The 26,473-nt window shown below is 37.8% G+C and overlaps 1 protein-coding gene across 2 annotated transcripts in view; it reads right to left on the bottom strand.

The window, feature by feature from the left end:
• Alpha-man-iib (alpha-Mannosidase class II b) overlaps positions 1-26,473 on the bottom strand; it is a 141,104-nt gene that overhangs the window by 18,969 nt on the left and 95,662 nt on the right. For both annotated transcript variants that reach the window (XM_076379503.1, XM_076379502.1), the window contains exons 4-6: positions 17,172-17,264; positions 8,607-8,779; positions 3,925-4,058 (exon numbers count right to left, since the gene is read on the bottom strand). In XM_076379503.1, coding sequence (XP_076235618.1) covers positions 3,925-4,058; positions 8,607-8,779; positions 17,172-17,264 — 400 coding nt within the window. The remainder of the gene's footprint in view (positions 1-3,924; positions 4,059-8,606; positions 8,780-17,171; positions 17,265-26,473) is intronic.

The following is a 26,473-nucleotide window of genomic DNA, read 5'->3' as shown; positions in this document are numbered from 1 at the left end:
AATAATGCCGACCAGCTGTATTAACTTCCAATTATTAGGCTTCTGAATATGTATGGAGCGCGGCTTGCGCTTAGGACGTTAAATTTCCAGGCCAGACGCGGTCAATACGCGTCCTCGCGAACATTATGGGTCGATATATCGGCAAATATTCGGCGTGTGAATACGTAATGACGAAAACGCAACACGTTATCTGGCCCAAATCTGCGATTGCTTTTAGTTGTACGAGATGCAAGGATTCCTCTACTGAAGTTTCACTCCCTCACAAGGAGTGCTCGTCAAGTACAATAATACCACTTCTTAATCATCTGCTGACGGAGGATATACGTCGACTTATTTGCAATATTTATAGATATAATTATTGAGAGAAATATGTACGAGATATTCTATAAAAATGTGTCGACAGTGCTACACAGAATATGAAATTAATTAAAGATTCATAGAATATAGAATTAACCAAATGATTTACCAAAATATGTGTGAGATGTTTGATAACAGGTATCGTAATTTTAAGAGAAGATTCTAAATGTCAAAATAGATCGAAAATCAAGTCTGAGGAAATTGCGTCTGAGGCTTCGTTAGAGAGTTATTAATTGGTGCAAGAACGTCTAAAATACGGGTGAAACGTGTCTGACTTGGGACTTATTCTACTGTGGGCGTGCGTCAGTCAGGTCATCTGCAGTGAAGTCTGCAGAAGTCCCAAGTCAGGTACATCTCACGCACATTTTAGGCGTTTTCTCAACAATTAGTAACTCGAAAACAATCTCGTTAAACTGAAAATCAAGTTCGTCTTGCTTTTCTTCTTATTTTAACATATAGAATCACTCATTAAAATTTCTGACACCTGTAGAAATTACTAACTGATCTCAGAAAACTATTAATCTAAAATCTTTGTTAATATAATATTAATCTACTACATCTAATATCTTTCATTTAAAATTTATAAATATGTTCTTCTACTTTTATTATATTCATATATACGAAAATTACAATACACAAATCACAATGGAGCACCTAATCTTAGACTGCTCAAGATACAATATCTATCGCCACAAGCACAAACTGGGACTCCAACTTACCGAAAACCTCGACATCAGCAAGACACACAATTTACTAGAATTCATTAAAAGAACAAAACTGGAAGTCACTCGATCAACGATAATAACCTCGTAGTGAACACTACGTATAAAACTGCTAGATTACCAAAAAATTAGAGACTGTCTAAGTTATAATAAATAGAAGAATATTTATATTTAGACCTGACTGTCCCTACCTGTACAGACGGAGGACTGTCAGGGCGCAGCGTCTCCAGAGATCATTTCCCAGTCTGTACACGTCTTTACGCTCAGGACCCCCTTAACAGCCCTGGGACCATGATAACGCCGGGATGTATTTACGAGAACGGTAATTATTATTGCTGGGAACATCGCGGGGTCTCGGAGGGGAAGCTGACGGGTAATCAGTGGCATTCCACGGGCGCAATAAAATCTCTCCCGCGTCGGAAATGCCTCGGCATTAAACCGCGGATCCTTTTCGTTTCATTGCACAGCGGGGGCGGTCGTAATCGGAGGGCGTTAAGGGCGAAGGAAGAGCAATCTTCCGAGAGACCGTCGCCCTGCTTATTGCTCCGTCGAGTCTCGAGAGCACGTCCCGAGATCGACGCCGAAATCCCTTCGAGACTCGAAGGGGAAGAGGTTATTGCGTCGCGCGCCGTCTGCTCTAGGGAACGTCCGAGCCATCCTCGACTTCCGGGCCTCGTTTTCCTGTCAGTGCTTTGAAATATGAACCCGCGAAAAGCTGGCTCGGTTCTAAGGCTTTCCTGCAGGGAAGGCTCGTCTCGTTCGCGCGATCGGGGAGTGGCTGCTTTTGGAAGGGCAGACGTCGGTGATTTGAACGAAATCAGTACGATAGTTTATCGTATTTTGGGGACGTCGGTGGCTTGGAGGTGGATAATATTGGATGGGAGGACACTTGTCGAATTGAAGGTCTTTCTTGTTGAAATTATAGGGGGGATGGTTTTTAGAATTTGAAATAGCTCTGGCTGTTTATACAGTACTTCCTTGGTGTAAGCTTGCTTGTACATTCTTTGTAGACTAGACTTATTTTAAGTAAATCTGTCTCATGCACACTAGCTCGTATATTTAACAAAGCTAAGGCAGCTATCAAGATATGAATTCTGAATCTGAGTTCTGAATTAACTCAAGTATTCATAAAGTTCCTATTTGTTCTATAAAGAAATTTTTGATGTAACATCTTGCTATGAAAATATTCTGATGGATGACAAATAATTGCCACAGATAATGAAACTTCTTTGTTTGGTTCCTACATATGAGCACTATATTTCTATGTATCTCAGATGAGTAATATATTTTAAGAAGAATATCTTCTGACATATGTAAAAGTAATCTGTGTTACTACTTTTACAGGTACGATGTCTCAATACGTGGAAACTTTTCGACGATATGTATAAAATTTAATGTAGCATCAAAAATTTAAGACCTATGTAGACATAAAAAATTCAATAATGTGTGTGAAAAATATTATTTATGGTAAACATAAACTTGAATGAATATAGTAGCATAAACTGATATGTCCTCGATAGCTGAAGAAAATATTCATTATTAGATCGTTTTATAAGTGCTATAGTTTCGAAATATTATTCAGTTATAAAAATATTAGTACTTGGTTGCGTTCAGTATTCCACGCATTTACTACTATTTTTTACGATCCCCGTCCATATTTTAAATAATTTCGTATTTTTCTCTAATATTACTTATGGGATGAGTTATAAAATTAGGTAAAACAATGTACTCTTGATTATCGAATATTAACAACTTTAGAGTAATTAGATCTTCCACGTATCATGGATACTATTACATGCAATCAATTCTGTTCTACTATCATACTAGTGTGCTCCTATTACTCTCCATAAGCCGAGTCACAAAATCCAAGCAAATTCAACATATCAGTGAACATGTTCAATAAGTTGGATCTATCTCAAATCAAATTGGGAGGAACATTAATCCAATAAGGATAACGGTTTCATTGACGTTGTATTACCATATTCATTTAATAATGAAATAACGAGAAAGGTAATAAATACATATATTATTATGTTAAGTCCTACGTTCCTTATACCATTAATTGTGCATATCATGTCACCTGATTTATTACACAAAATACAGAAGCTGTGTATTTGTAGAAAGAAGTCACTCGAAATGGCACAGGAATAAGAGGAAAACTGTGTAATTCTGCTTACTGAATTAGTGACGAATATCTTATCTCGTAAATAAATATCTATATACAAAGATGTTATCAAAACAAAAGAATGCACTAGTGTATTGGATTCAGAAAAAGGTCGATCATGGGAGAGATTATACAGGGTGTTCGATGACAGATATCACAAATTTTAAGATGTGATTTTAAGAGACAAAATATGACTAAAATAAGAAATGATAAAATTGCGTTTTAAGCTTTGTTTCAGCTATTAGCTGCCGCAAAAACGTCTTAAATTCGCGTGAAATGTGTCTACCTTGTGGCTTATTCCACCCTTGGCGTGCAATAGTCAGACTAGACACAGTGAAGCCAATAGAATAAGTCGTAAGTCAGACACAAAAAATCAGTAAAATAAGGGCTGAGACAGACACAGCGAAGTTAGTAGAATAAACCCTAACCTAGACACATTTCACGCGTATTTTAGGCGTTTTCCCAATAATTAATGACTCAAAAACGAAACTTCAAACGCAATTTCGTCCACTTTCATTTTCGTCGTATTTTAGCATATAAAATTCTTTTAAAATTTCTGACATCTATTGTTGAGCACAGTATTAGAACCAATTGTACAATTTCTTCGAAGCGATTATTTTTTGTTCTCTACAGTATTTCAATTCTCAAAGTCTAAAAATCTTTCTTCTAAAGAAAACTTACCTTCGATGAGTTGATCCAACATGGCGTAGATGTGTGAGGTTGCCTCGTCCGTCATCACCCAGCCCCCAGTGGTCATTTCCAGCCTGCCGTCCTTCACCAGCCTCTTCACGACCATCTTCTTGGTGGGGTGGGCACTGCGAACAGAAAAACATCCATCGATCAATTCCTTCGAGACTCTGCTCTGCACTCTGAACGCTATCGAAGATTCTTTTTATCTGTCAAAGTAGGAAACAGCGAAGCGGAAGTATCTGTAGATCGCCTCTAGCTAGAAACTTCCCTTTGAATTTATCCTGTAGTTTCTACAGAACTTCAGCGATAAGCAAACGAAATGTTGTCGACTATGCTGCTTCTACTATAAAGTGCTCGGCGAACTACATCGCGTATCCAAGACCATAAAGAGAAATTTCAGCATCCCTTCAGCTGTTTCTCCAAATAACCAGGATATTCTAGTCGCCTCTTTAAATTCAACAACGTTGCGCTTAGCTCACATCGAGAGATTCTATACTTCGTTTACTGGGAGAACGCAGATGTCGGTTGACGAGTTTTCGTACCCTTTGCGCAGTTCACGCCTACGCTCATTAGTTATTGGCTCTGTCACTCCCGAGCACATCCTTACCCATGAACCCCTTGTTGGGCCCTTGGAGGTCCTACCATTTCTAAAGAAAGTCACTTCTTCAAGTGTTAGCGCATAAACGGTGTGAAAGAAATTTTGAGCAAGCAAACGATATTCTTTTAGATTTTAGTTTTCTCCGAAAGTATTAATGCGGCTCTGTTAGCAAATAAAAATCTTCTTGAATATCGTCTCTGTCGACCGAAAACGTACTGGTACTAGTCAATATTCTTACTGCGTTGCAATACCATAAACGACCCTAGATTTCCCGTGTCATAAACTACCTGGTCGCATCGAACATTTTGTAGGAAATCCAGGAAACAGTTCTACCGTTGCTGTTTCTTTATAATCAAATAAGCTGTGGATTCTTATACATTGATATCTCAATAAATATTGTTTCTTAATAGATAGAAACATTTGTTTCATTCGGACACTAGGTATACAGAGTAGAAAGAAGCAAGGCGTGTCCTTTTAGGCTCTTGAATCCTTCACCAATCTCAGTGGAAAAGTCAGTCAGGGCAATGGAAGCCATCTGCGTGAAACGACTGCGTTCTCTCAGTGAACGCAGTATAGACTGGTATTGTATCATCGCGTAGAGATGGCCAGCGAAACTTTTGCGAGTAACAGCAGCGCGGAGAATTTCCATGGAAAAATTTGACTGGAAGGGGAAATCGTTTCATGATGGTTAACAGCAATGGAAGGTTTTACGGCGTGTAACTGTGACAGAATTTCGTGATTTGTGTGACCGAGCGTGCCGTACGACCCATAACATCCCCACTCTGGGGTAGTTTCCTCGTTAGGTCGTTCAGTCACGCCGTAAAGCTGCCACGAATCTCGCTCCCTTGCCTCTAAACCGTAGCAACCCTCTGTGGCGTGGGTGAAGGTCGCGAAGGTTACAGTGGTTGTCCGTCATCACGCCCCATCGTGATTTCTCGTTTTTGCATGACGTGGTTTGGGGGTCACTAGGATTACTTCACAGTAATCCACTGAGATTTGAGATTTCTTCACAGTCTTCCACTGAGATTTCTTTCTTATTAACAAGAAAGCAAGTGCAAAAAGATTTTGAGCATGGGTTTAGAATTTAATGAAAGACTATGATTCCAAACTTTTCTATCCATTAAATGTAGAAAACAGTTTGTTTTTTATCTTCAATTAGTTAACTCAATTTTCAATGTTTATTATGAAATATATTCATTTATAAATTGATAAGTTAAGCTCTTTATAAACTGCTAATCATTTTTTTAATTTTGGGAATTTAAGGATTAAGAAACTTACTATACAAGCTATTAGGACTAGCAAAAGATTTCGTCTGTTTTTAACACGTTAGCTACCAGTGTCACATATGGCAAATTTATATTCACACTTACTAACTTTTAATTGTATATAAGTAAAAATTTCCAAGTATTGTATACGGCTGGTAAGCTAGCAGACATTAGTGTGTGAGTTGAGTTTCAGAGCCTATAAGCTAGCTCTGTTGTCTCAGAAGCTGGCAGACAGAAGAAATGTGGATTATTGGAGAAATGTAGATAATTGCTCGAAATAAGATTGTCTACTCGAATGTAATCATCGGAGTCAGCTCACGCGAACTTTTATTTTTAGTAGAATTGGTCAAATCTAATCGGTGCCTGTCGCGGCGACACAAGGAGGATTTATCCCAACTGTCAACTTCTCAATCCTATACAGTATGTTTTGCAAAAGTTCGACAAAGAAAGCATGGCCTATGATGGGGATTTTCTCGCCGAGGCGTGGTAGCCAACGTGTTAAATAAATACAGCATGCAAAGAGTGGACGCACAGTGGAAAAGAACGTTCTGGTAGACTCAATTTATAGGCAACAGACTCGAGTCGCAAAGTTTCCTAGCAAAGCATTCGATCGCGTCGCAATGAAGCCATTGCCCTCTGCGTGCGTTTCCAATTCAAGAGAAAGGGAGAGGCTAGTTGAAACCGAGGGACTTTCCTTCGAGCATAATTCACCGTCTAAAGGGGGTTAAATACGAATATCTTACCGGGCAACCAGGTGATATAGAGCTCGCGTAATTGTGAGTTACATCGCAGATAGCCGCGAGTAACGTGTAACGCCGCAACTTGTAATTTCGCACGATACAATCCGCGATACAAATCATATTTATTGCCTGGCCCGCGTTTCAGTGATTTGCTCGGGCTTTCCCGCGGGTTTCTGCGTTCCCGTCGCTCGTAAACCACCAATGAATTCCGGTCTACTTCTCCTTCCGCTTTTCGGTAACCCAGATTTACTCTGAACCTCGAGGAACCACCTGCCTCGAGACTCTACGTCATAAGACACCTCCCTAGGCAGTACCTTAGCTATACCCAACTTTTCTGGGCCCTGAATCGGCAGAATCTCTCCAATGCCAACGCAGAAATTATGTTCGATCGCACAGAGACGAGAGCAGAGACGCTCCTAACAGAAATTACCCTCCCATCCATTTAGGAATTCCACTGGAAGCACCCTCATTTTCACTTGCAGCGTTCCAAGCTGTTAAGAGGGGCAAGTGGTTTTCGATCTTCCCGATATTGCCGCGGCCGAAAGCGGCGTGCTGCTATTCCTTCTCTTAATGGGCCATTTTATGACAACCTCATTCCACGAGGGCGCGTACATCACGCAAACGGAAGCCTGCCAGTCGGCCCTGAAGCCCAAGGAAATCTATTCCAGTCCTCTTACGATTTTCTCGTTATCCTCTTACGGGGTGACGTTTGCTTCGATTTCGAAACGCTCCCCTTTGTCCCTCGGTCCCTTTGCTGGGTTCTGGCAGAATCGTTGGACAGAATTTGATTCCCCGATCGATTCCACGAGGGGAGACACTTCGCACGGGGAGGGGAAGTTATCTCGTTCGCTCTCCACGATCTCCTTTTATGCCCGTGATACTTTCTCATCTTTATCCCCACATTTGCCCGATCGTTAAAAAAAAGAAACCTCTCCGCGATCCTACTGGATATTTCCCCTAGCATTGAGGACGCTGTAACTGCTCTTCCCAGCCAGAGACTATCCTGACGGCTATCTACTTCTTCTAATGGGTCCCTTTTACGACTGTCGTTTTCAAGGGACACGTACGCATCGTAACGCTGGCGTGTAAAAACCGATGTTATCTGAGCCTCGTTGCCAAGACAATCGAATATTGCTTCTGGATTTTCGATTTTTTTATGGGTGGGAAGATTTTAGGTGATAGGGACAAGGAAAACAGTTAAATTGTGTGTATACCCTACATATGCAAGGTAGACATGTAAACAATTTTTTTGGATCGTGAAAAATTTTTTACGTATGTTAATAGTTGGAGAATATTAAATGTAAGTATTTTGAGATTCCTTAACACTATTCACATATTCAAAGACAGTTGATTAGAATTTAAAAACAAGAAGTTACGAAATAGGGGGCCAAATGAAGGACTCAATGATAGAATAAGGTGTAACTCAGTCTCAGCTCGTGTATCGGAGAGACCACACTAATATAAAGATGAAACGTCCCTAATTTTGGTTATTTTACAATAAAACCTTCACAGACGTATTTTTGAGAATTTTCTAATTAAAATAAGACCAAACACACCATATTTTGGATTATATTTGCTTATGTAGTAAGTGAAAAGAAAAGTTATTGTCACTCATTAAATACTCAAATATAATCTAAATTATTTCGTGTTTTGTCTTGTTTTCATCGTAAGAACCTCAAAAATATGATTGCGAAAGTCTAAAATAAAAAAAATTAAAATTAAATAAAATTAAATAAAAATTAAAAAATTATCAAAATTAAAGAAATTTTATCATTGCATCAGCATTATGTTAATGATGTTTCCTTTACGTCACTTTCACTATGTACCCTCTTTCTCTTTCACTCACTGTCCTTTTCCACGTTCGATACACTTCAAAAGGAAATTTGGGCCATTGGCTTAAGTTCAATCAGGGGAAAGAATCTGTTCCGCCGCTCGATAACTGCCTGCTACCAATCCCGAATTTCAGTCAGTTATCGAACTTTTACTGTACCTTTATCCCTCTGTTTTACCAACTTTATTATTATTTTTACGATTTGATAGAAATGGAATGAAGGCATCATAGATACTTACCTCTCCCACCAGAGTGATAAAAAGGACACTTCGCTCCAGATGAAAGTCATATTCGGCAACTGCTGTAGCTTCGAGACCATGTTGTTCAGGATGTTCCTCGTGGAAGTATGGAAGTACTGTTCGAACGTCTTTAGCCATCCTGGGTCTGTATGGCTGTGCGGTACCAGGATTACCTGCAATCATAGAAGTACATTTTGAGACAAGATAGTTATGTAAGTATTATGGTCTTCAGTCGCTAAAATCTTACTACATCTCATCAGTTATGGAGTTACATGATGTTAGATACCTACATTTCTGAGATGAAGTCGTGCATTCATGTTTTGAGTTTGTTTTGTTAAACGGGAAATTAATAGAGCCAGTTTGTTACACATTGATATACGATTATGACACGTTTAATTGAATTAATTCAGTGCTTTAAATTTTAATCAATTATACTATGTGCGTAAAATGTGTTCCAGAAGGAAATCAAATAACTTCACCAGAATATTTGGTAAGTCATTAGTTTAGTATATTAAATAGAAAATATACTATACGTACGTAATAGAGCAACAGTTTATTTTTCACATACTTGTTAATTTCTTACTTTTAAGGGACCCATAGACTTGACTATTGACTTTCTACTGAGCTCTCCCATTGTATTCTAAGAAATCTAGGTTGGGCATCATAAACAGCCTGCTACTCTTGAATAACTAGCACCTTGAGCAGCGCTTGATGTACAGATTAAACTACCCTTATTTCAGAAATGAAGAAACCAAGATCAATGCTACATTGTATCCAGATAATCTTTTCGATTTAGAATGACCTATCAAATGTAGTGGTTGAGTTATTCAGATTGAAACCCTAAAAATTTGAAAGTTAGAAAATCTGATAATTTTTAGATGAGATGTATTTATAGATATCGTTAATTCAATAATATTTCAAAATTAATAAATTGAAGTAATGTTTCAAATTAAAAATTAGTTATAACTCATTTAAGGTTGAAAAGTGGGAAATGCTGTAACATCTGTCGAGTGGACAGAGTGTCGATAAGAGTAGTAGTAGTAATTGTATCAGTGTCAATTTATACTGGCAGTAATGCTGATTATGCATGAATGGTATTGGTGAATTTGACGTTGGTTCGGATGTTAATAAGAATTTTTTTACTGTAAAATCCTTATGATAAATCCCCTATGATAGATAAGCGAACAAACAAATCTACCCTTCACTATTGTGACAATTAATATGAAACTTAATACTAATTTTTATACCAATGCAATCGAAGAGTTAACACGAAGGAACTATTTCAAGTTTATGCTCCAATCTTTTCCAACAAAAATAATAAAGATGAATATTTCCATTTCAAAGAAAGTAATATATCGTTAAAAAATCCCATTATTTATTGTGAAATTTAATAGAAGTGGAGATTAATCCACGACCAGTGGTTCTCAACTAGGAACAGTCTACATCAGAAATTCGTTAATTAAGCTACGCCAGGCTTGCCACGATAACGACATTATTTCGTAATTGATACATTGCCCGAGCTGAGTCGGTAATGCACCCGCAGGCCAGCCAACATTGCTCGTAAAACAATTTGCGGGATTCATTACGATTTACCATCGGTTCGGACGCGTGTATCTAGGTTTAGCTCAATTGTGAGCCTGTCGTGAGCAACTGGTAACAAAACAATGAAAAGCAGGAAACTGGACCAGCATGCAAAACCTAGGGAATTCTAACAGAGAAATCCACTGAGATAAGCCCTCTTCCAAGAAGCCAATTGAACGGGGAACGCAGCTTTCCATGGGCGTTGCTATGCAGATTTCAGGCGAGATTTCGAGGCAGCTGGCCGCATTTCAAATTCGTCAGACTCGAAAAGTTGATCGTTAATGAAAATTCATACTGGTCCAATTTTTCCGTCGTTTATTCTCTCCTCTGGCCTCGTTCTCCTTGTTTTCCCTCGTTGTATGAATATTTAACGCAGCGACTCCGTTTGATCTTTCAGCCTGACTCGCTCGCCGTTCGATCGTGACAGGGGAAAAAAGAGGAGTGTCGGAGCTGCTGAGAACCACTGTGACAAAGGATTCACGATAAACCGATACTCATTCGGTCAATCAGCGATAGAAGCCGTGGCACGTTAAACAGTGCATAGTTCCAACGAATCTCCATTATGCATCCACGTTTATTGCTGGCCCACGCGGGAATCATGAACTTCCCTTCGATCGATCATTGAAGTATGTCTGCGAGGCTTACGTTTAGCTTCCTGTTTAGTAGCTTTTTTTTTAGCAGCTAGTCCTTGTCAAGGGCTTGTTGTGCAATATGAGTGACAATGACGCTTCATTATTATTTTTCAAATTACTGATTGTGGGATTTGTTTAGGACTTTAAGAATTTAAGGCACAGTTCACTCCTTTCAGTATGATTTTTGGCCAATGAAGTTAAATACAAATAGTAAAAATTTGTTGCTACATTGTGTTCGATTACAGACGTCAGAAATGTTAGAAAGTTATTCGATGTGCAAAATTAGGAGGAAAATCCAGAATATCGGAATTGCATTTAAAGCTTCGGTTCCAAGTTATTAGTTATTGAGAAGACTACTAAAATACACGTAGAATATGTCTGATCTAAGGATCTATTCTACAGACTCTGTTGTATCTGATTAATGTACGCCCATAATAGATCAAGTCGAAAATGAAACATATTTCATACAAATTTTACAGGTTCTTGCAACAATTAATAATTCAGAAATGAAGCGTTAAACGCTATTTCATCATTTTACAGAATACAAATAAAGATGAACAATTTCAAATAATATGGGAGCTCAAAAAATGCTTTTCATTTTATGAATATAAAAAAAGTTACAGATATAACATTTTTAAACTGTAAAAGGTTGAGGTGACAAATATTTCAAATTTTATAGCTCTTACAGAATTTTGAAAATAGTTTCGAGTAACTTTCGCGAATTTCATTTGCAAATTTTTCCGATACTAAAAATTTTGTTTGTTTTTGTTTTATTCTACTATACAGTTCTGCTTGATTAAATTTTTCTCACCATTGTTCTATTTATTAGAATTCTTTTAAAATAGGGTATTTCTGTTTCAAGAAGTGGTTCTTTAAAAGTTCGATGAGGAAAATGAATACGTAGAAGAATAGAAGGGAAATAAGCGGGATAAACGTATCATCTCGAGCGATCGCAACTGAGACTTGATACTTGAAAGTAATACTAGCTCATAATATGTTGTACGATAATGAGAATACTAACTTTTATAATTTCCCTTCTATCTTTGGCAAAGTATAGTACCAATGGCTTTCAAAAGTTGTAAGTAGTTCTGGGTAATAATTTCAAATTTATTACCATCAATATTAGTTCAATTTGTGTTACGTTTAAACGCATTTCCTAAAAAACCTTCGTTTTTCAATACCACTACCAATTTTGGGAACTCGACGATGTTTCTCAACTTCTTTGCTTGATTTTTGAGTGGTAAGTTATTCATCATCAATGGATTGATAAAAAGTGAAGTTATGTCCCTTAAAAAAATGATTCTAGTCGTTTCCAAGTATTAGTGTCACACTTAAGAAAATTAAACATAATTCGGACAATTAAGAATATTAAGCTTTCGGGAACAATACACGTGATACAAAATCCATAAGAATTTCAGAGTTAATAACCCAGACAAAAGAGTCTATGTCAATGCTTTCAACTTGAGGCTACGAAGAACGTCGAGATAAGTAAGATTTTAGAGTACCCTACAGTATTGATTGACACACCTTACCCTTGCTATATCCTCTGAATAGCACTGTCGCTCTAAATTGTATGGAGTCACGAACTCGAATTGTCGCCCTCACCGAGAGCGTTAATTACGAGAGCGGTCATCTCGCGCAATTAATAATCGTGGCAGAAACGGGAGCAAAACCTGTCACAAGATACGAAGGCTTATTCGTATGCATGAGACGATCCTGGTCCCGGATCGCAGCGTCCCTTTAACGCAACCCTGCTTGTTCACCCTCCGCCAGTCTCTTCCACCAGAGCGGTACGATTCGTTCCGCTACCAGTTTCCCGATAACTTCGCCAGCTACTTCCTCGAATCACAGTTATCGCCCTTAACTGAAACGAGCCGGGACGAGAACTCGTGAGCTGCGAAAGAGGTCGACACGCTTCCTGGAAACACTTCCCGAGGACGAATGAAGACTTTCTGGGAATCCTTTGGTGGAAATGCTGTACTATTTATTCAAGAAATGTCAACTACTTAGTTTGTACATTCATCCTCCGAGTTTGCTTTCCCTGCCTCCTTAGTCGATATTTTCTCTCAATTTTATCGTCCCTTTGCTACATCATATGCCTTCATAACCGTGAACCTTTTCTCCATTCCCTCTCTCGTAGCTCAAGCAGAGAAGTTAGAATCTCGCTGAATAAATAAATACCATTAATAAGAAACCCGTCTCGCGTTGGTTCATGACAACCAGCTAGGAATGGAAGGAAATAAAAAGAGTAAGGGATCAGAGGGCGACAGGGGGTAAGTACACCTCGGGCAACCGACTCGTGACCGTTCCATTACATTTATCTAGCCCATGGTAGGCAAGCGGCGGCGACATTTTTCCAGGGTAGAGCCGGTTTTTACGAGGACGTGTCGTATAACCCGAAGATGCGTCTCATCTCCCGAAGGCGGTTTGGGATCCTGGATGGTCCTAGAGATATCTCCCTCGGTGAACATCTACCTTGGTGTAGTTTCATCACTGCGACTTCTGAGTAATGCCACCGAAATGACGTTAAGGCTTTCTTCAGCGGATGATTATTGTACTTTTCGTCATTTGTGATGGAGTAGTACTCGTAGCAGCTGTAGTGGAAGTAGTATTAATGCTCGTAGGAGTAGAAGTAGTAGTAGTACTAATACTCATAGGGGGAGTAAAAGTAGTAAGGACACAGAGCAGCATTAGCGGTAGTTAGAGCTTGAAGTAGCATTAATGGATCACTGTGGACCACTCCACTGGTTTTCTTCGATAGTTTCGTAGCTAACCCAACTTCTTTCAAGTTATCTCAGCAAGTTCTGTAAAGCTATTCAATTGTGACGCTTCAAAAGCAAAGACTGAAGGTTTTCTCTAATCGAAGAAGTGTATTTTCTTGGTACAATTAGGTTGAATTTGACTAGGAATGAAGGTTGTCAACTCGAAGAGTATTTGGAGGATTTCGTGCTTTTCATTATCTGTATAGAAGTAATCATAGGTGTAATAGAAGTACACAATAGTAATATTCATATAGTAGCAGTAAAAAGAAAGGACTTAAGACAACGTTAACAAGAACTGTAATAGGGAATCGCAATGTTCCTTTCTTTTTCCAGGCAATTTCTGTTAAGGATATTACAGTTATATGTACCTCCAGTTGCCACTACTACTAAATGAATACACAAGAAAGAACTAGTTCTCATTCAAAAAAGAATCATTGGGGAAGATTCAGAAGACATCACACGACTCTATCTGAGACACTGGTTTTAGAATAATAGTAACATTGGTAACTTGGTCCACTGTATTGTTTCGAGTCACTTTAACTATCCACAAACTTAACCCTATAAGTTCTGTGAGTCATTCAGTTTCTCAGCTTCAAATGCACAGAAGCTTTTAGTTTCTGTAATCGAGTGAAAAGAGTATTTTTATGGCAGAGTCAGTGTGGCTCATTCGACAAGAAATGAAATAAGGTTGAGAACTGCAGGTCCAAATAAGACGAAGACAATTTGAAGCCTTTCCTATCTTTCATAATTTGTGTAGTAGTAACATGTACTTGCAGTAAAAGTAGTAGGAATAATAACCATAGCAACAATAGAACTAGTAAGAACTTAGGTCAGATTTAGCTGCAATTAGATTTTCAAGTAATAATAACGAGAACTTAGTTTTCTAATTCTATTCTGATGATAGTCTCCTAACCATCTCAACTATTAGCAACTTATGACAAATTCGTTAAAGCAATTCAGTTAAAAAGTTTCATACAAAGACTAACGAAAACTCGTTGAAATAATCAGAGGAATCACGAAGATCTACACACATTACGTTGGTGATCGCGAACATGAGGTTACTTGGATCAAGATTCTCACCTGGATGGAGAACTTTTGATATTACCTTCCCAGGCTCCCCATGTGCTATCCATAGCTGGAAGGCGAGCAGTATCATCTTGTTAGGGGAAGATTGGAGAACATTGGCGTGTTTATGATGCTCAGGTGCGGGGAGGCTGCGGAGAAGAGCAAGTAGACGACGACGTCGAGCCCGTCAAGAGGGCTGCTCTCGCCAAAGTTTTCGATTATTACACGCTGCAGAGGTTATTGCCTTCCTTCGATTTAATTTCATTTTTCTAAGGGGCCTTTGAGTTCCCTACGTATTCGTATATCGGTACACCTTCCCAGCCTCCTCGACTCGAGTAGCTCGATCGACGCAATATAAAACGCTTAGGGGAAGCCTTGCACAGATTCAATGTTCGCTTCTCAGCGACGGTATGGCAGCCCGCATTCACGTTTGCAAGAGCTAATTAAGCCGACGCATCCAAGGCATTTCGGAGATTCGTTAACGAAGTTTCTTCCCCCTGCCTGAGCCTCATGTTCCCTCGACGCCTTGAGGCCTCGCAGAGCACGTACGCGACGGTTAGATCCTCGCTAAGCTGCCTGCAACAGCTTCTGTTCCGACGTTGTAAACGGGCTTTTCCATTTCGTCGATCCGTCTGTCGGTTTCCAGCAATCTCGCGTGCGTCATTAGGCGGATTGAATTATAAGGATCGTCAGGCGCAGACGTAGCTTTCGCATTGCACTTTGACCCAATTTCCAGTGAACTGAAGGCTAGGCATGCACTAATAAGTAACTTTTTGGTCGCTCGAGGGACCAACACGTAGTTTATCATAAAACAATTGGAGCCTGTTCTGCACTGGAGCACGTTCTTTGCGTTAACCCACAAAAAATCGAATTTTACGGTATTGTTAAATAAATTAAATAACATTGAATACAAATTTTTGAAATTTTTGAAGCCTAATACTATTTTTATGAATTGTCTCATCGAACAGTTGGTATTTTGATCAGAAAATCTTAAAGATATGTTTGGATCGCTTTCATGAAACCTAGAGCTTGATAAATGTGTCATAGTCAACAAACGACACATTTATTTAAAGTTGACGCTGTTCCATAAAACCGATACTTTGCATTGCAGTATGTTTCATCATGTGTGGAAGCCTTAAGCCAACCTTTTATCCTTCTGTTCAGATTGAGATATTACGAAATGTGGATCGTGAATCGCAGTTTGGAGTCCGAGTTGGACTCTCCTTTAGAACGCTTATAAAATAAGAAGTGGACTTTTCCTGGGTTGAATAAATAAACGAGTAGCTAAATATTGAAAACCTGGACCAGGAAAAGAGGAACAGCTGGCGCCCTTTGATGAAACATTCCCATTAGCGGCCTCGTCAAGAGCCAAACGACGCTGGTTAAGGGGACCGCGGTGGACAGGGTACAAAGGTTCACTGGAAAACTCAGGCACGCGGGAATTAGAGCTGGCTAAATACACGTGAGCACAACCCAATACATCAGGGGAGTTTCGTCCAACCGCTGGACAGTTGAACAACGTGAAAACTCTGCGAGATCGTTTTTTTTTTATGCTAACTGATTTTGCGCCGACATCATGGTTTTACGAGCAAAGTGAGTAAGAATGGATTTTGTGATTATATAGTCATTATGTAGAAAGACTACATTATACTGTATAGGATAGAATTTTGAAAGATTCTTGATAATTAATCATAGCTTATAAGATAGAATTCGCATTTTCAGCAGAAGATAATTTATCTACAGGAATTTTTTTCGCAAAAATAAGAATTAATAAACTGAGATTCAAAGCTTCGAACGTCAATATTTTGAAAATAAACACAAATGGCTTACGCTGTTTTGCGACATAACTACAAATTATATAATAAATATTTCAGTAATCATATTCCCAAGATTATTAAATGACTTTTTAATTCTGCGTATCCAGGTTATGGATTTTTGTATTCTGTCATATGCATTAATAAAACTTAGCATTTTAAATAACTGTTTGAGGAAACCAGAGTGACATATAATGAAAACAAATTCTATAAACATTTAGCAATTTTGAGGATTTAAATAATTTAATTATTCATTTTCACGCAGCTATAGAGCATTAAATATAATTAATGTAGTTTACAATAGAATTTGTAAACACAAACAATGTTGATTGAAAATGGTAGGTAACAATACTTTTAAGCAGACGTGTACGTATATTTGTCACAAATGACAAATGAATGTAATGCTCTGATTCCCTTTGCTATCAATTTTAAATACCCAAGTGTCCTAATTTTTAGCATATAAATTTTCCCAATATTCAAACACAGTCATCTCGTCGCAACTATTTGGTTTTGCATACATATCCGCGAGACGTAACCATAACCGAGCACTTCGGTATTTCAGAGCCTGAAGCGTGACATAATAGCGTGTCACCGTGTTTCTTTTCACGTCACACAGCCGTCAGTATGAACACAACAATTCGCAACAATATTTTGCTCATTGTCTCGCAGCCATCGCATATTCTCCATGTGACAAGATTGTCAAGATCTTACCTTCAACGGCGGCCTCGTTGGATCCTTCCTCAGCTCTGCGTATCTGGCCTCGAAACTGTCGTCCCAGTATTCTCTGCTCCTCATCCAAGACGGCTGCAACACAAACGCGAAAACAGCGAGTTACAAACAAGCATATTCGCACCATTTCAGTACCCAGTACCCGTATATTTGGAACTCTATCGATTGAAAATGCTGCTCCCAAGTGAAAATACGAAAAGGGTAACGACGCAGCGCTGCGTTTGGGGTTAAAACAGCGGCTGAATACGAGCCAATGAGGTAAAGCGAAATTGGAATTCTCGGAGAATCCGATCCCCTCGGTTGCGGGGCAGATACAGCCATCGGGAAATTCGTTGAAACCTTTTGTTTCGTCGAAACCCCCGGAATTCCGAGCGGAAAGAATTGCTCTAGCCCTTTCTGTCTCTCTCCATTATTCTCCTACTTTTGAAAATAAACTGCTTGGAAGTTCAAGCCTTGGTGTCCATTATTCTCGTGAAATTATAAAGAATGATCTTTATAATTTATTATATATCATTTTTAGATAATTTATTGGAGAAACTAAAATACTCCCGGATTGAGGAAGTACATTTACTGTGTGATGGTAATCTTTCTTTAACTTTTTGCATTGTTTAATAGAAAATAAACTTTTGAAAATAAACTGCTTGGAAGTTCAAGCCTTGGTGTCCATTATTCCCGTGAAATTATAAAGAATGATCTTTATAATTTATTATATATCATTTTTAGATAATTTATTGGAGAAACTAAAATACTCCAGGATTGAGGAAGAACATTTACTGTGTGATGGTAATTTTTCTTTCATTTTTTGCATTGTTTAATAAATAAGCTGGGTCTATAATATAATATGTTATATAACATCATGTTAAGCTGGGTCTACACCAATGTTCAGAAACAGTTCGCGAACTTTTTATCACCTTTACTTGATTTTTCCACGAACATCAAGAACAGTAGGCGGATAGATACGCAAACAAAATAATTCTAAGAAACTTAATTTCCATGCTGTTCACGAACAGTTCGTGAAATCTGGTGTATTTGAAGCTTTATATAACACTTTTCATGTTATATGACAAAATAAAAGTAATAAATTTTATAATTCTGTTATTTAGTGTGTTATGTTGCATAGTTAGATGCATTTAATAACATGTTATAGAAACACGTTATAAACAAAATTAGAAACAAAGTTATGGGTATAACAATGTTTCGTTATACGTATAGTATAAACTCACGATTAGCTTCACATCGCTAAGATAGTTGTGTCCATGTAGCTCTCTCGATTAATCACTGGTCACATAATTCCTCGCATGCTGAACTAATTTTGTGTAAGGTAGTTAGAGAATTTAATTGCATTTAAACTTTAATAATAATAAGCTTGTTTAATAGATTTACACAGAAAATGTTCGTTTGACTAATTGTTGTGGTTCAATGAGGACCGACCAGAGTTGCTGGAGGAATTCCCTTTTTGATTCTTTTGGGAGGAATGAGAGATGGTAATATGGTGAGTCGGCGGGACTTCCTCCACTTCTTTTGTTCCACCAATCCAACGTACTGCCATCTCTCACTCTTCCCAAATGGAAAAAAGGGAATACTTGCGGCAACCCTAGTCTCTGTTGGCCTTTGATGATAAGCTCCCGTGTTTTGAGAGACTTGGAACTGCAGTAAAGTGGAAAACTATCTCTTTAAATTCCTTGAGCCCCTTTTTGGGAGAGACCTGGACAGTGGAATAATGCTTCTCGGAAACATAGTAACTTAGAAATAGCAAAGGGTTCAAATTCCTCATGTCTCTGATAATGATTGTCTCGGTGGTACGTTAAACACTTGGGAACGGCTCAGGGATGATACTAGTTCTTTGAAATCTTACAGTAGCGCTGTTCAAATGAGGGCTTTGGATCGTTCAGGGGGTCAAGAGAGTATAGTCCAATAAGGTACAGGACTGAATCAAGTAGCAGAAGACACATTTGGCGACTTTCACCCACAAAGGTATCGCACACCACGCCACTTGAGTAGATCTTACCTAAGTCACAATACAGGGTGTCCCAAAACTGATGATAGGAGAGAAAAGGAGGTAATTGTACATCAAAAAATAAATCAAAAATATAAAATAAACTTTTCTGATGTCGTGTTTAGTTTTCAGAGGTATTAAATATTAACAGTGCTCAATAGAAGTACTGTTTAGTATGTAAAGATAAGTTTTAGATCAATTTAACCAAAACAATGCATGTATCAAAGGAAATCTTTGAGACCTCGGCAATGTTTCAAAGATTACCAAGGTTTCTTTGTTTTCCCAGTTACAAACAACGAAGACGGACATATAATCGCAACGAGACTGCGTGTTGAAATATTGCTCGTGTGGATTGGAGCTAAAATGAAAATAAAGACACAAAGCAAAAGTCAGAAGGGTGGTAAGTCGTTCAAGGGAAAGAGGTTAGAGAAAGTGAAATAGAAGATTCGAAGACACGAAAATTGCATAAAAGCAATTAAAGGATGTGTGTGAAAAGAAGGGAAGACGAGGGCAACGTACCAAAGAAAATGTACATGAATCCATTCGAAACGTGAAGGACGTCGCGAAGGGGCCAAGCGGAATGATTTATGGGAACGAAAGGAAGGGAAAGGCGAGGAAATGCATGGAAATGCATTCGTGCTGGTGGAGGATCGAATCGTCAGCGGGGGGTAGGTCTCGAGACCCTCAATCTTTGGTATTCAGTGTGGTATGGACTTCTCTGCGAATATGTATGCACATTGTGTGATGAAATTAAGGTCCTCTCGATGGGCCCGAATGGAGGAAATTTATGTTTTAGGGCAAGAAGCTTAATGACGGCACGTCATATTTGTGGAGGAAGATAAGGATATGACTGAACTACATCTAGGGATAAGTCGTGAGAGTTGTCACAAGTGGCAAGTCACAACTTGACAGCTTTGCCGTGCGATCTTTCTGCGAAATTTGCTCCAGAAGTGTGCAAGATATGTGACAATTTTGCGACTCTATTCTGTGAGAAATGTTCCGTAATTTATCTCCAACTTAAACGTATCTTTAGTATGCATAGATAGAAGATACAAACTGAGCAACATTTATCGAAATTAATGTAACGAGAATTAAATCCATTTTTTTTTTCAAGTAAAAGATGTGGTTATTGATGAAAGTTTCATATGTTCTGATTACACGCTATTTTTAACTATAGAAGGTACAGCGAGCTGCTGATAAAAGTTGTATATCCTGTAGTTAATAGATATGTATTCTCTAAGCTGGATTATGGCTTCTGATTTTTCTTATTGCCACACTATGCATCAGGGTTAATTTAAACAAATCAAAAATAAGTAAATTAAGCATTGCTATGTAAGTAATTACTACAACTACAGAAAAATTAATTGGCGAATTATTAGCTACTTAAAGATCCTATAAATTCTTCTTCCTCGTTAAATTTACGGATGCAATGCCTATTTCACTAACTGAAATATAATTGATATCATAATTGATACTCATTCTTATAAGTCAAGGGTTTGAAAATACAAGTTCTCCATGATCTCTAATGTTTAATATTCCTTTTTTTAAATAAAATAGTGGCTAGATAAAAATAAGCATAAAAATTTGATTTAAAAACATTGTCCTCTTTTGTTACAGTGCAGAAGTACCGTGCAAGAGAAATGAAAACTGTATGATTAGAGAATTTGTTTTCTAAGTTAAATGATGTTTGCGCGTTTTACAATTATATTGGAAAGTAATTTAGAAAAATTCATGCATGCTACATATGTACTGTACATGCATTCAATAGTGATACAGAAAAAATTAGGAGTCCGTCGTTTAAGGGTTAATGGCCAAAGAAACCGAGGTTCAAACTTAAAAGAGTAAAATTTTCAAGATTCTCTATATAAATTATTCAGGTTCAAGAGTGTCTCTTAACCAAAACACATTTCTATACTGAAAAATATATTCCAACCATCACTTTCACGACTTCTGGCTTATTTATTCTGGCTCTTTAGACTCTCCACAGGAAAATAAGAAAATGATTTCCATTTTATAGGATGTTTCAAAAACATTGGAATAAACCACTTGAAACTGAGCATCCCCAAATAACTTGGCACGTACAAAAATTTCGAAACGTCATCTAGTGTTCGAGCAAGACTATTTAATTTTGAGAGACCTATCGGAGCTTAATCGGTGATCGGCGAAACGGAACGATTCGCCTGGCGTTGAAGTTCGAGGCAGATCGCAGTCAGACGGATAAATGGAAGATCGATGGCCGTAGAAAATAAGAGCGAAAACTTTTACTCGCCCCGTTGGCGCTGGCGGGGTTAAGAAAGGGGTTCGGGGTCTCTTTTCTGGGGCTCTAATTTCGTTAAAGGCGCGTAATGGCGAGGCGTAAGATCGATCGGGGCGAAAGCAAGAGCCTCCCGGCAAATAATCCGCAGTGAAAGACGGCCTCGGTCAACGGACCAGGGGCTGAAGCTTCTCGCTGTTTAATTAACGTCCACAGGATTAACTCTGTTACGAGAAAGCTCCAGTGATCAACGGATAATCGAACGGTCCCCAGTGGATTCGTTGGAAAAATGTCCCTCGCCAGATTGGCTGGGTTTAATTGAACTTTGGTCACGACAATGAACCACAGTGGCGAAAACAATGTAAATGTATTTTATTTTATGTGAGTAGGCTTAACTTCCGCTGGTATTACAGTAAAACCTCGATCCATTTTTGCCTGACCAGAATGAACTTTTGGGAGGCTAAATCGATCCAGCTTTTGCGAATTTTTCGATTTAATCTTTCAGAAATAAGAAAATTCGGGAGATAATGGTCAATGTAGAGATTGTAGAGACTTTTGCAGTTATACTTTACAGTCCAGAAAAGTAATTTGTTAATTAATTTGTATTTCTACTATTGATAAGAATATTCTATATTTATAAGTAACATATAGACTCTACATCTGAAATTAGTAGTTTCGAATTTAACCAAGAGTTTCTATACAAAATGTTCAACGACATACCAGAAATCGTAAGGGTTGATATTACATGCTAAAATAAGATGAATGTTGAGATAGACGTAGTTACGTTTCAAGCTTTGTTTTCAAGTTATTAAATGATTAAGAAAATGCTTAAAAGACGTGTGAGACGTGTTTCACTAGAGACTTATTCTACTTTGCTGTGTTTGACCTGATTAATGCAAACAGGCAGAAGAGTAAGTCCCAACTGAGACACATTTCATTTTCATTTCAAACGAAGTCACTAATGGAATTCGATCATTTCTGATTTTCCTCCTATTTTGACATGTAGAATCACCTTTTAAAATTTCTGACACTTGTCGAACACTCTATATGGAGGAGAACGAAAAAATTACACTTATATGACTATTTTCAAATAGGGAAAGAAATATACTTAATATTTTAATATTTTTAACTTTGTGTTTTTCAAAATGTTTACATACATTTTGAGAATTTTGTATTTTTTAACATCATATACCTTAGAGGCAAAGAAAGTTCCTTCGCGTTTTCTTTTGAAATGGGAAGTATATAGGAAGACAAAGATAGTTCAGAATTTTTGAGTACCTGCATTATAAATATTTTTTTCAAATATTAAGACCTTTTTACGATAAGAAAAAGTAATTTTTCAGTAACTGTTGAATCTCAAAAAATGAGTTATTCAAGTTCAAATGTTGATACTTTAAATACATATCATTGTAAAAAGCAATTTTAATTTACTCTTAAAAGTCATAATTAATAGATAAAATTCTATGCTCACATTATTTATATATATTCGAACAAACTTTAGAACAGTAGTAAGTATTACTACTTAATAAGAATGTAAGCACTAAAAATATCACGAAATACATTTGGAGCAGCAGAGGGCTTTTGTTCTCTAAACAATTCATTCATCTGAATCTTCTTGTTCCCATTGTGTTTATATAAATAGATCTCTGTATTTTATCGTCAGGAATTGTTCTCATTTCTTTGCCACCACAAATATCAGGTGTCTTGATCTTCCCCTCCTCCACGATCAAATTAAGGGCTCCTGGGGAGAAGGCAGAGGTCGCACAGAATGGTCATTCTCTTTTAATTAAAGCGAGTCTATTCGTTTATCTTCTGTAACAGGAACAGGTTCTTTAATTAAAGGATCCCAATGGCGTTTTTTTCTTTTTTTTTCAAATTCTCCTATAGCTTAGGGAATCGTGCAAATATTTCCCGCGAAAATGTGTCTTCCCGCGGGTCGTTTGGCTCGCAGCCCAACGGGAAACAAAAAGGAGAGAGGAAAAAACGGGAGAGAGAAAATTGAATTTTCCACGGAGCGGCGGGATATGCGATAATTATTTGCGTGCACTCCTCGAAAATATTAATTTCAAGAAACCCTCCGGCCAAGCGTCGGGAATTTTCGCTCGGTCGGGGAAAAAATCCTCACGCGATGTGGCCTCCCCCTCCCTCAACTACCCCCTGCTCGCGCCGCTGCATTAAATTTCGCGTCCCGTCGCCACTGGAAATTACACTTGTATCCCATTTTCTGCTCGTTTTTAAATCGTGCACCGGCTGCACGTTTCAATTTTCACCGGCCTTTCATTACTCCTGGCCAGTTCGTGTACAAAATCACCAGCCTAATATCGCGCGATGAATAAATTTTAATTACGTCGAATTCGAAGTGGAATCGATAAGCTGCTGAAATACTTGAGAATTTGATAAGAACAGAAAAATGATCATTCAAAATGTTGAACCGTGTTGTCGGTTCCGGAGTAGAAGACTATTAATCGTCGACTTCCTGTCGTCCCATCGACTCACGATGATTCGCTCTTGCTGTGGCCAACAAAAAGAGACAACGAAATTTCTTGGTTAAGCGAAAAGAGTAGGGGTGGAGTGTTTCTGTGAGTTTTTAACACTCGAGAGAGGCGTAAATAATTAGGTCGCCGCGTTGGACACGCTCGACGAGTGGCTAAGTGAATCGAATTGACTGATAAAAAGGGGAGAAGACAGTGGTAGTCGGTTTTATCGGGGACTTTACACTCAGTGATGTGTGATGGTTCTTTCGTTCGTAGAGATCCCATTACACGCAGATGTGTGTGTTACTAGATTTTTATTGGCTTCCTCTAAGAGTATAAAAGGGAGGCTAGTGCCTTTTCTTCTAGGGTTGTTTTCCAAATTCCTAATTTTTGTTTTTGACACTGACATTTGTTACGTTTCCAGTTGTCATTTCTTTCATTTTTCTAGTACTGCTAGCCGTAATTAAGGCAAGGATAATAATGATAAAATTTGTTTTTGAATAGCAAGTTTGTGAAAAATTGTTCTTTGAGAACTCAACGATAACTAAAAATAACGCGCGAAAAAACGCGAATCACGCAAGCAGCAACAGAATTTTACGACCAGTAAATTCTATAATTTTTTTTTCTGTGTGCTGAAATACAATGCACCGTACTCCGACCGAACAGGAACTCCTTGTGTCCCAACAAATTGTTTTATGACTATTAGATTCCGTGCCTCACGCTGACTCGACTTCCGTACGCCACCTGCGACTACCCCCAAGCGAAGGGACAACTTTCACCACCGTAAATCACAGTTAGTTACAAATTAGTATAAGAATTACGCAACTAACTCCCACTATGACCCCAGCAATCTGTGCTAAGAAACACTCACAGCCACTGACGCAGTTAATGAAGAGAAAACCCCTTTACTTAAACCTTAAACTCTTAGGCCACCCCTTTGCGCCAGGTATACCAATCACCACATAAAATATAATGTATAAAGTTTTCTTTAACCCTAACACGAAAACTGAAGACAGATTCTTGTCAACTGCCAAATAGTCAGCTCAAATATATAACTCAATAGTTAAAAATTTACGTTAAATTTAGTAGTGTTATATTAATTATAAACTTCATTTCAATTTCTTGACATTTCAACGTGGTTTGATTATTCATTAAAAAAAGTCAACGTCCTTATACATCGTCACAACAAAATGTACGAGTATTTAGGATTTATGACTTCAAAACATAAGAGGATATAAATTGCAGTGTTTCCAACGTAAGACTTATAAATTAGTACTTCAGGTGATACCTGTTTAGTTGTGTTTAGTGAATAATTAGATTTGTGATAGTTAGCTATAGACTGTCCTATCGCTAAAATTCCCTTGCAATTCGACAACTCACCTGACACTATGATCAGCACAATTAAAGCTCATGATAGAGTCATCGAGTTTTTTAATTTAGTGTATTAAATAATATATTATTATATTTTAGTTATTGTGATAACTGAAAAGAAAGACTACTGTATTTTGTCTACAAATATGAAAACTATACAATAATATTATATTTTATAATAACCACTGCTCTTTTCAAATGTATGTAACTAACATACATAAACATGAGCGTAATTTTCGTTTTATTTTTACCCCTTGAATTTTTACCACCTCTAACAGAACACCCTGTACAGTAACGCGCATAACAATGCATAGTTGGGCACTATTCCAATAACTTTTTATTCGAATAAAGTTTCGAATAAATTTCATTTTGAACAATGTTCGAATAAAAGTTAGAAATAAAGTAAATTATTTGTGATTTATGACTCACTTTTCATTCAAATTTAAAAGTTATTTGAATAAGCATAGGAATAAAAGTAACGGCATGATTATTTTAATATATATATTTGTTAAACGATTGTTTTCATAGTCATCATGAATTCAACAACGTTCAGCATGATATTTTTATTGTAATATTCTTATGTGTACGAAAAATTGTTCATTACCTACGAATAATTACTTTCATCCTCAAGTTTTAGTTGTACATTTTTCGAAACAGAATTTATTTAAAACCTGTATTCAAATATCGTTTAATCTGCTACATCACCTCTGTTGCAAAACGATCAACAATATTACTACTTAAACTGCGTTTACATTAGACAACTTTTGATCAACCGATTAAATAGTTCAACCAAAAACAGACGAATGAGCTACTTCCAGATAAAGCTACGTTCACACTAAGCAATTTTCGATCAACCAGAAGTATATTCCTGCGAACGTTAAAAGTTTTTCGTCCAAACCTAATTTCAACCAAGACGAAACGACAATTTTGATTGACTTTAGGTTGATTAACTTAGTTGTTTGACTAAAAATTACCTACTGTAAACGCAGCTTTAGGGAGGAACGGTTTCGAGGAAAAAGTCCTCCCTCTGACGTTAGAGGGTGCGCGCCTATGTTTCGAGGCACTGCCTGGGAGCTTTATTTTTCCCTTTAACACGGTATTTTAGGACCCTCCTCCGTGCCCCTAACCAGGCTCCTCGCCCCTTGAGGAGAGGGTCGATTTATCAGGGGCTGTTGATTGATAGCGACGA

Source organism: Calliopsis andreniformis, chromosome 6 (genome assembly GCF_051401765.1).
Source record: "Calliopsis andreniformis isolate RMS-2024a chromosome 6, iyCalAndr_principal, whole genome shotgun sequence".
NCBI classification, from domain to species: domain Eukaryota; kingdom Metazoa; phylum Arthropoda; class Insecta; order Hymenoptera; family Andrenidae; genus Calliopsis; species Calliopsis andreniformis.
Note: the sequence above shows the minus strand (reverse complement) of the source record. Positions and strands in the feature narration are given on the sequence as shown.